Source organism: Oncorhynchus mykiss, chromosome 16, assembly GCF_013265735.2.
Source record: "Oncorhynchus mykiss isolate Arlee chromosome 16, USDA_OmykA_1.1, whole genome shotgun sequence".
Lineage (NCBI taxonomy): Eukaryota > Metazoa > Chordata > Actinopteri > Salmoniformes > Salmonidae > Oncorhynchus > Oncorhynchus mykiss.
The window spans coordinates 47,630,518-47,642,127 of record NC_048580.1 but is presented as its reverse complement, the minus strand read 5'-3'; the positions used below and the strand labels follow the sequence as shown (position 1 = coordinate 47,642,127).

The 11,610-nt window shown below is 45.7% G+C and overlaps 1 protein-coding gene across 8 annotated transcripts in view; it reads left to right on the top strand.

The window, feature by feature from the left end:
- LOC110492148 (calmodulin-binding transcription activator 1) overlaps positions 1-11,610 on the top strand; it is a 499,040-nt gene that overhangs the window by 266,147 nt on the left and 221,283 nt on the right. For all 8 annotated transcript variants that reach the window (XM_036947094.1, XM_036947088.1, XM_036947092.1 and 5 more), the window contains one exon: positions 217-352. In XM_036947094.1, coding sequence (XP_036802989.1) covers positions 217-352 — 136 coding nt within the window. The remainder of the gene's footprint in view (positions 1-216; positions 353-11,610) is intronic.

Here is an 11,610-nt window from a genome sequence, read left to right as displayed (position 1 = left end):
AGGAATGCAGAAAAACATCATAAAGAAGTCTTGTCATCTAAAGTCACTGGTGCATTTCTGCCTGGCAGTAGACTTGTGTCGAGACTTTGTACATCTCTAAAATGAGTCCCACAGCAGTGGCTTTGAATTAAAATTCTCTCTCTCTCTCTCTCTCTCTCTCTCTCTCTCTCTCTCTCTCTCTCTCTCTCTCTCTCTCTCTCTCTCTCTCTGATCCAGGCCACAGAATGGGTCGATGATCTTGTACAACAGGAAGAAGGTGAAGTACAGAAAGGATGGCTACTGTTGGAAGAAGAGGAAAGATGGGAAGACCACGCGGGAGGATCACATGAAGCTCAAAGTCCAGGGAGTGGAGGTAAGGAACGAGGAGCGAGGGAGGAGGGAGGGAAGTATGGGACCTGGTCTGACCTGGACACGACACTGAGTTGTCCTCCCCTGGCTGTAAGGGAGAGACAGCCAAGCTACATGCTGAAGTTGGGTCCTAGCCCTGCTATCTCCCAGGAGCCACGCAGAGCAGGGAAACATGCAGCACAACAATAGTTGTTCCCTGGGAAGGCAGCGGAGAGGAACCGATTGTTTGTACCTTATTAAGGTGCAGGATGTTGACTTCGCTCTCCAGAGCCTACATTAATCTTCTCTCCTCCCTCACTAGCTAGTACACACCATGCTGAGCCCAACTCCGCATTCTGCCCCTATCCTCACTCCCCTCTATGCCCCCTAACCAGCAGGCACCACACAGGCCCAGTCTCAACCGGGTTCACGCCGGGCCAGCCTGGGTTAGCGGTGCAGTGCTGGCACCATGGTTGATTTATCAGCGGTGACACACATGAAAAGGAGCTTCTCTCAGGCCTCTAGGGCCTGCTTCACTCCCCTCCCTTCCTTTTTTATAGGGCTGGGGGAAAATTCTGGTTTTGTTTCACTTGCAGGCTTAGCCCTAGGCAATGGTGCCAGAGGCACAGGAGTGTGGATGGGTAGGGGTGTCAGGGATGGGTGTGTCCATCTACACATAAGCACACACTCACACACATACCTCAGGGAGTGGCGGGTGCCGTGTGTGACAGAGACAAACCCCAGACTGTCCACATAGGGTTCCAGCTCTGTGTTTGTTCTGCTCTACAGGACGGTCGCTCAGGGGAAATAGCTCAATGTTGTCTGTGCCTGGACGTGCCACTCTCTGATAACTTGTTCTGGACATGCTTGCTAAAACCATTTGGTTCTTCCATAATGTCTGACAGTTGTATTAATTAATGTCACTATTTGTGAAAGTGCTAAGCCTACATGTCAAGATATCATTTTGGTTATTTGTGAGCTGAAGCCAAATACTTCCATGGCAAACATATGAAGTGAAATATGCTGTTTTGGTATATATGCCTTGGATAGACCATGGATTACAGCCAATGTCCACGCTCTGCTAAAGGCTGAACTACCGCTTACAAGAAACGGGACACGGACATGGACGCATACAGAAAGCCCGCTAGGACCTCCTTCGAGACATCACACATGTAAAAGGACAATATAGGAGGAAGGTGGAATCCTATTACACCGGCTCTGATATGCGTCGTATGTGGCAGGGCTTGCAGATGATAACAAAGGGAAACCCAGCCGTGAGATGCCCAGTGATGCAGAACTCCCAAATGATCTAAATGCCTTTTATGCTCGATTCGAGGAATACAACACTTACCTGAAGTACCTGAGTCTTACCTGAAAGTCCCTGTTGTTCCGGATGACCGTGTAATCTCGCTCTCCCTGGGCAATGTGAGTAAAATGTGTAAACAGGTTAACAATCACAAGGCCACCGGGTCAGACAGAATACCAGGGCACGTTCTCAAAGCATGCGCAGACCAGCTGGCAGGTGTCTTCACAGACATTATCAATCTGTCCTTGTCCCAGTCTGTCCCAACATGTTTCAACCTAACCACCGATGTCCCTGTTCCCAAGAACTCTAAGGTAACCTGCCTAAATGTAGCATCTGTAATTATGAAGTGCTTTGAAAGGATGGTCATAACACACATCAAAACCGTCCTCCCAGGCACCCTGGACACACTCCCATTCGCACACCGCCCCAATTGATCCACAGACGATGCAATCTCAATTGCACTTCACACTGCCCTCTCCCAGCTGGACAATGTGACAATGCTGTTGATAGACTACAGCTCAGCGTTCAACACCATGGTCCTCTCCAAGCTGGGGACTCTGGGACTGAACCAATGTCGTATATAAACCCTGGATAGGTGACGCTATGTCTTGACAAATAAGAGGCTTTGAAGCCACCGGGGCTCCATGATCATACTCCTCCTTTTGGGCTTTGACTAAAGGAGATGAATCATGGGGAAACGAATGGCACACATACACAAGCCATGTCTTTAACCTGTCTCCTCCCCTTCATCTACACTGATTAAAGTGGATTTAACAAGTGACCTCAATAAGGGATCGTAGCTTTCACCTAGATTCACCTGGTCAGTCTGTGTCATGGAAAGAGCGTGTGTATACACACACTATATACACACACTCACACACACACTGACACTCTCACACAAAACCCATAGACATTCTCATACACTACATACGCATATGCACACACACATAACACACCCACGTATACCGACAACACAAACACACACACACACAACACACACTCGCGTACCGACAGCACAGACGCATACACACACACACAAACACACACACGTACCGACACAAACACACACAAACGTACACACACATTCACACACTCTTTTTTACACTCATCATATGTTGCTGCTACTCTGTTCTTTATTTTACCTTATTATTATCTATCCTGATACCTAGTTACTTTACCCTGCTTTCATTTACATATCTACCTCAAATACCTTATTATTATCTATCCTGATACCTAGTTACTTTACCCTGCTTTCATGTACATATCTACCTCAAATACCTTATTATTATCTATCCTGATACCTAGTTACTTTACCCTGCTTTCATGTACATATCTACCTCAAATACCTTATTATTATCTATCCTGATACCTAGTTACTTTACCCTGCTTTCATGTACATATCTACCTCAAATACCTTATTATTATCTATCCTGATGACTAGTCACTTTACCCTGCTTTCATGTACATATCTACCTCAAATACCTTATTATTATCTATCCTGATACCTAGTTACTTTACCCTGCTTTCATGTACATATCTACCTCAAATACCTTATTATTATCTATCCTGATGTCTAGTCACTTTACCCTGCTTTCATGCACATATCTACCTCAAATACCTTATTATTATCTATCCTGATGTCTAGTCACTTTACCCTGCCTTCATGTACATATCTACCTCAAATACCTTATTATTATCTATCCTGATACCTAGTCACATTACCCTGCCTTCATGTGCATATCTACCTCAAATACCTTATTATTATCTATCCTGATACCTAGTCACTTTACCCTGCCTTCATGTACATATCTACCTCAAATACCTTATTATTATCTATCCTGATACCTAGTCACATTACCCTGCTTTCATGTACATATCTACCTCAAATACCTTATTATTATCTATCCTGATACCTAGTCACTTTACCCTGCTTTCATGTATATATCTACCTCAAATACCTTATTATTATCTATCCTGATACCTAGTCACTTTACCCTGCTTTCATGTACATATCTACCTCAAATACCTTATTATTATCTATCCTGATGTCTAGTCACTTTACCCTGCTTTCATGTACATATCTACCTCAAATACCTTATTATTATCTATCCTGATACCTAGTTACTTTACCCTGCCTTCATGTACATATCTACCTCAAATACCTTATTATTATCTATCCTGATACCTAGTCACATTACCCTGCCTTCATGTGCATATCTACCTCAAATACCTTATTATTATCTATCCTGATACCTAGTCACTTTACCCTGCCTTCATGTACATATCTACCTCAAATACCTTATTATTATCTATCCTGATGTCTAGTCACTTTACCCTGCCTTCATGTACATATCTACTTCAAATACCTTATTATTATCTATCCTGATACCTAGTCACTTTACCCTGCTTTCATGTACATATCTACCTCAAATACCTTATTATTATCTATCCTGATGTCTAGTCACTTTACCCTGCTTTCATGTACATATCTACCTCAAATACCTTATTATTATCTATCCTGATGTCTAGTCACTTTACCCTGCTTTCATGTACATATCTACCTCAAATACCTTATTATTATCTATCCTGATACCTAGTTACTTTACCCTGCTTTCATGTACATATCTACCTCAAATACCTTATTATTATCTATCCTGATGTCTAGTCACTTTACCCTGCTTTCATGCACATATCTACCTCAAATACCTTATTATTATCTATCCTGATACCTAGTTACTTTACCCTGCTTTCATGTACATATCTACCTCAAATACCTTATTATTATCTATCCTGATACCTAGTTACTTTACCCTGCTTTCATGTACATATCTACCTCAAATACCTTATTATTATCTATCCTGATACCTAGTTACTTTACCCTGCCTTCATGTACATATCTACCTCAAATACCTTGTACCTCTGCATATTGATCTGGTACTGGTACTCCTTGTATATCCCTCCCTTCATGACTATTTTACTCATCTTGTGTTACTATTGTTGAATTTTTTTGTTCTCTGTATCATTGAGAAGGGCTCATAAACAAGCCTGTCACGTTTAAGTCTACACCAGTTCTATTCTGCACATGTGACAAATAAAATGTGATTTGTTTTACACTCCAGATGGAGGCTGCATTATGCAGATAACACAGCTGTGACTCCCAGACACACCTCTCTTTCTGGAGGCCCACTTGTTCACACTGCTGCCATGTGACTGTTCACACTGCTGCCATGTGACTGTTCACACTGCTGCCATGTGACTGTTCACACTGCTGCCATGTGACTGTTCACACTGCTGCCATGTGACTGTTCACACTGCTGCCATGTGACTGTTCACACTGCTGCCATGTGACTGTTCACACTGCTGCCATGTGACTGTTCACACTGCTGCCATGTGACTGTTTACACTGCTGCCATGTGACTGTTTACACTGCTGCCATGTGACTGTTTACACTGCTGCCATGTGTGAGATGGCAGAGAAGAGCCAGCAGAGGACACTACTCCTCTGACACCTAAAAGCTAAATGCTGTGGCAGACCGATTCAGAAGAGATCAGCTAGAGACTGATTCAGAAGAGATCAGCTAGAGACTGATTCAGGAGAGATCAGCTAGAGACGGATTCAGGAGAGATCAGCTAGAGACTGATTCAGGAGAGATCAGCTAGAGACTGATTCAGACAAGATCAGCTAGAGACTGAGTCAGACGAGATCAGCTAGAGACTGAGTCAGACGAGATCAGCTAGAGACTGATTCAGGAGAGATCAGCTAGAGACGGATTCAGGAGAGATCAGCTAGAGACGGATTCAGGAGAGATCAGCTAGAGACTTATTCAGGAGAGATCAGCTAGAGACGGATTCAGGAGAGATCAGCTAGAGACTGATTCAGGAGAGATCAGCTAGAGACTGATTCAGGAGAGATCAGCTAGAGACTGATTCAGACGAGATCAGCTAGAGACTGATTCAGACGAGATCAGCTAGAGACTGATTCAGACGAGATCAGCTAGAGACTGATTCAGACGAGATCAGCTAAAGACTGATTCAGAAGAGATCAGCTAGAGACTGATTCAGAAGAGATCAGCTAGAGACTGATTCAGAAGAGATCAGCTAGAGACTGATTCAGAAGAGATCAGCTAGAGACTGATTCAGGAGAGATCAGCTAGAGACTGATTCAGAAGAGATCAGCTAGAGACTGATTCAGGACCTGTAGAACCACAGGGAACACTGCTGCCACACCATTTCAATATGTACAGACACCATGTGTATCTCACAAGCATATTTGACCTGAGTCATGGTGTCACTGTGTGTGTGTGTTGTGTGTGTGTGCGTGCGTGTGTTTGGGTGCGTGTGTGTGTTTGGGTGCTTGGGTGTGTGTGTTTGGGTGTGCTAGTGTTTGGGTGTGTGTGTGTGTGTTTGCGTGTGTGTGTGTGTTTGGGTTCGTGTGTGTGTGTGTTTGGGTGTGTGTGCGTTTGGGTGCATGTGTGTGTTTTTGGGTGCGTGTGTGTTTGTGTGTGCATGTGTGTGTTTGGGTGTGTGTGTGTGTGTTTGCGTGCGTGTGTGTTTGGGTGCGCGTATGTGTGTGTGCGTGTGTGTGCGTTCGTGTGTGTGTGCGTGTGTGTGTGTGTGTGCGCGCGTGTGTGTGTGTGCATGTGTGTGTGTGTGTTTGGGTGCGTGTGCGTTTGGGTGCATGTGTGTTTGGGTGCGTGTGTGTGTGTGTGCAGCCACCCCCCTGTGCAGTTCCTAACAGACATAGAGGATGGGTGATCCATCAGTTGCTCTACAACCCAAGTCAGGACAGGACAGTATCTGTGACCCATCAGTCATCTTCAGCTTTGTTTACTGTAAACACAAGTAAATGTCCTGCCCTTAGCCTTCAGCACTGGTACACCACAGTACACCACAGTACAGTATAGGCAGGGAAGAGCACACACACAGTACAGTCAAGCCAGGGGGACTCTCTCCAGGAGAGCCTGCCGTGTAGGGACCGGCTGGTTAGATTCGCTATTTAAACACCACACACACTGAATGTATTTTTCCTATAGTTCACTAAAGATGAACTCCAGTAAAATGAAATCTATATAATAAGGCACAAATAACAGCTAGCTGTATAAGTTCACTTCTACATTCAGACCATTGAACCTTATTGGGATAACAGTAGTGCCCAGATAGGCAGAGGGGAATGACAGGGTAAAACCAGTCTAGATGAACACAAACGTACACACACACACACACACACACACAATGTCCTCTAGAGTCTTCAGCCTCTACATAAGCAGCCTTCTCACACGGCTCCGTTAAGTATAAATGCTCTGCTCTCTCCAGCCAGCCAGGACCTATTAGAAGCTGTGTGGTTGTTACACAGGCCCGAGTTAGCAAACAGAGAACACAAGTGTTGTGGGTGGTTCAGGCTAGTGGTGCTCAGTGGCTCCAGTGAGGAGAAGAGAAGGAGGCAAGGAGGCAGAGGGGCTGGGAGTGAGGGGCCTTCAGGAGCCTGTAAGAGGCAGCAGTGAGGAGAAGAGAAGGAAGGCAAGGAGGCAGTGTGGCTGGGAGTGAGGGGCCTTCAGGAGCCTGTAAGAGGCAGCAGTGCGTAGCGGGAGTGGATGTCAGCGCGTGCCCTGCTACTGTCCTGTCTGCTCCAGACCATTGTCTCAGCAGGCTCCCCTCTCTCCCCACCTCTCTCTCTCTCCCTCTTCCTTCCTCTCTCTTTCACTCTCTGGGCCATCCCACTCTCTCTACCTCTCTCTCCCGATTAATCTCTCTCTCTTGATCCCTCCCTCACATTTTCTTCCTATCTCATCTACTCCCCTCTCCCCCTCCAAGCCTACAGTCCAGACGGACAGAACCTTGAGAACCGGACGGTAATGCTCCCCGTTCCCTAGAATTGGAGCACAGGGCGTGTTGCGGCATTAGTGCTTAACAGGCCGTGAAATAGCAGCCTGCCTCTCTGACGTCTCCCCCATCACTCCAGGTGAGCTGGCCAGACGGCTAGATAAATGAGCAACCACCCTGCCCCTCTCCTAATCTACCCAGAATGCATCTGGCTTGGGGACCTGAGGAGAGGAGAGTTGTCGGTCTGTGATTAGCTCACCACTCCTTCTCTCCTACTTGTTCTGCTGCTCAGCTTAACTCCCCTATGCTTCCCCCAAAAACGGTATGTCCCAAGACTGTTTTGGGCTTCAGACTCACAAGTGGAAACACAACATGTCTTAAGGTCAAGCACTGGTGTAAAACCCTGCCGTGGAAAAAGGATCCAAGTGCCATTTCCCATGACTGTTGGCCAGACATCAACCTGAGGTGTAGGTTGTTTTAATAGATCATCTAGTATGATGTCATTGAGCGTTCTACTCACAGGTTGAGCATAGACTACGTAGCACTAGAATCCCTGGCTTCTCCTTGTGTAATAGCAGAGAACCTCTGTTCTGGTTCAGCTAGCCATGGACAGATCAACACTGACACACTCCGATTGATCCTAGACCTGGTCAGATTCAAACCGTCACCCACCCACCTCCCGTCATGATTAGCTTCTAATGTGGACCCCCCCCCCCCCCCCCCCCCCCTCCATCCCCTCTTCCCATTATTCCTGAGCTTTAATAAACTCCCCCAAACACAGATCAATTTCTATTAAGTGAAGGTGGCTGTGCCTCTGACTAATTTCATTACCACAGGCTAATTAAACCAAATAGAATAAGCTTTCTTGTTTAGGAGCACAGAAGGCAAAAGCTCCAACACTCTTGGAACTCAATGCCAATATCCTTCCATTCCCCCCTCCAACCCCCTAAACAGTGGCCTGCTCATCACTCCTCCTAACATGTCAGTCCATGTTGGATATGTCTTAATGCGGGATTTCAGCCGTGCAACTGTGAAATGAAGGAAGCTAATGCAGCATGTCGGTGGCTCAATCCCCTCTGCTCATTGATAATAATGGAGCCAAATGTCAAAATGTTAGCGGCTAATGCTGTAATGGAGTGGACCCTGGACTGGGCTGGATGCAGGGAGCGTTGCATGAAGATAGATGCTAGGCTCCACACCGCACCACATTGTCTGCACTGTCTCCCATATCACATGACCTTGAGGGTCTAGAGTAGACTCAATGCTTTGGGCTTTGTGCTGTTTTTTTTTTTAGATAGAAATTAAAATCACTTAGGTGAGACGATTCCAATGTTAATTTGATATTCTACCAACACAAAGAGGAGTTATGTTGTCCAGAGACGATACTATGGCTTTGTTCTGTGTTGTTTATGTTCGTTTGCAATTTAGTCACTGAGGGCCTTCTTCGTTTCTGTCAAGGTGAGAAGAATCCAATGTTTGTTTGGTATTCTACCAACGCAAAGGAGACTTGTATTTGCAAGAGACTCGAGAGTGTTGTTGGTTTTAGATCTCTGTGTGTATGTTAAGGAGAAGATAGTTGAGGTCGAAGAGACGGCAACTGGGTTGCAGACAGTGTAGTGTGTGTTGCGTGGCAGTCTGATATCACTAGATTGCAGGGCCAGATGTGGAGAGAGGACAAAACAAACTGGTCTCTCTCTCTCTCTCTCGCATGACATCACTCTCCCTTACTCCAACTCAGGTGTGACATTGGGACCAGATAACTGACAACCTGTAGGTCACCAACACCACCAGAGGCAGAGATGTTTCCTCCCTATTTTTAAAATGTTTGATTTCAACTTATAGACGAGGCAGGCCTTTTAAACAACGGTGGGTTTTGTCAAGACAGTAAATCGATGAACTCTATTGTCTCCTCTCTTCCCTTGGTGGGTCTGCTTTGTGATTCGTAGAATTTGTTATTTGACTCTGGGCGCTGCTCACGCTGTAGCCTGCCTCCGTTTCCCTTTTGAATTACCTGAATGTGTTAGAGATAAAAACAATCTGTTTGTGATCTTTAAAGGCCCGTTACCATGGCTATAACTCCTAACTTCCTGCTAGGGTAAAGGAAGGTAGTCATTGAAGCTGTTCTGTCACTGAAAGCACAGGAAATAGACCGTTGTCCTATTTCATTCAGGTTCGTATTCCTTTATTCACCTGGATAACGTAATAAGATGGACCTACCTATGCAGAAACAGAGGAATAGAACTGCTTACAACAAATTCACAGCCAGTAATGTATGATTGTCAAGACAACAGAATTCAATTATACCTCATGGTACAACACTATATGTATTTAATGTGTATATTAACACACTGATAAGGTAATACATATGTATTTAGCCATAGCACTAAACTACACAGTCACATTGAATGATACTGTTCCACCGTGTACTACAGAACAAAGCACCATGTGTCACGCCCTGGCCATAGAGAGGCTTTTATTCTCTATTTTTGGTTAGGCCAGGGTGTGACTAGGGTGGGCATTCTAGTTTCTTTCTTTCTATGTTTTCTATTTCTTTGTGTTTGGCCGGGTGTGGTTCTCAATAAGAGGCAGCTGTCTATCGTTGTCTCTGATTGGGAATCATACTTAGGCAGCCTTTTTTCCTTTCGCATTTGTGGGTATTTGACTATGTTAGTGGCATTGTTGCCCAAGTTAAGCGGTGCGGTCATTTCCTTGTTTTGTTGGTGACATTCATTAAAAATAAAAGAAATGTACGCTCATCACGCAGCGCTTTGGTCCGGTCATTTCCACGACGACGCCCGTGACACCATGTGTCATGGCTGTGCTACTATAGACTGAATCATAATGTGTTTGTGTTTACTATAGGCTGAACCAGCGGGTTCCCACGTTAGTGTTTCCTGCCAGTATTCACAGTGGATTCACGTGTCCAGCTCACCCATGGTTTTCTCTTTAAGCTGAGTGGAATTAGTTTTCTGCTCTTACTTCGTCATGATCACTGAACTACTCAGTAGCATGTAAGCCTTTCATGCCGACCTTGCTATCACCACTTAAATCCCACAGCAGGATTTGGGGCTAATTTTAGGAGGAGGGTGTAGAGGAAGTGGCTGTTGAATGTATAAGAGCCTGTCAAAAGCTGTGTATTATCACCACTTTCCCCTTGATTTAATTTGCCACTTGTTGCCCCCCCCCGTCACCAAGTTGTCATGCTGAGGAGCTCCACAGGGATCCCTCTTTATTGTGACGGGAGGGAGGAAGGGAGGGAGGGAGGGAGGGAGGGAGGGAGGGAGAAACATCCGACGACTGGAGAAGACCTTAATGTGTCGATCAAGCTGAAGACTTTGACTTGATTTTGCATTTTTGTATTGGCTTGATTACACACACACACACTCACACACAAACACGCACACACATCTACACCATTCTTTTCTCCTGGGTCTGTGTGAGGAGGCACATAAACATGGCCCAGGAGATGAGCTGTGATTCATGGAGCATGGAGATGAAGAGTGTAGATAATATGATGGACAGAAATACCCTGCGGTGATGCATTAAGGTCTCTGAGCTCACTGTGTTAAAACAAATACAAATGAATCAATAAGCGGGAGAGAGAACGGAGAGTGAATAACTAATGTGGGGGAGGGGGAGATGGCTTGTAGCATTGGGTGGCCCATCTGAGCACCATACTGACTCGTGTGGGGATGACGAAGAGAGAGAGAGAGGCAGCAAGGGCTTTTTGAAATGTAACGGGACTGTGCGTGAGCCCCCACTGCCTCGCTCCGTGTGCCAGTCATTATCTCCGTGATCGCTGGAGCTGCACTAAAGCAACTGAACTCGTCCTGCGTTTGATACAGCTCCCCTGGGACAGACACACACACACCGAGAGAAGCATCACCCCAAGATATGCAAAGATGATGGAGGCGGGCGCGTAGGGGAAAACAGAGGCTGTTGGAGGGGGGGCTATGCTAGTCTACAGTAGGCTTTGCGTGACACAGTCAGTGGCTGCCTAGCGTATGATCTCTCCTCTGCTCTGCTACAGTACACTCCAGTGAGCCAGAGAGAGAGACAGAGGCCGGAGCAGCACAAGACTTGGGCCTAATGGTAATGACTGACTTTCACTACTAAGGCCTCACTGCCCTCTCTCTGACACAACAGAGAAGTGCATTC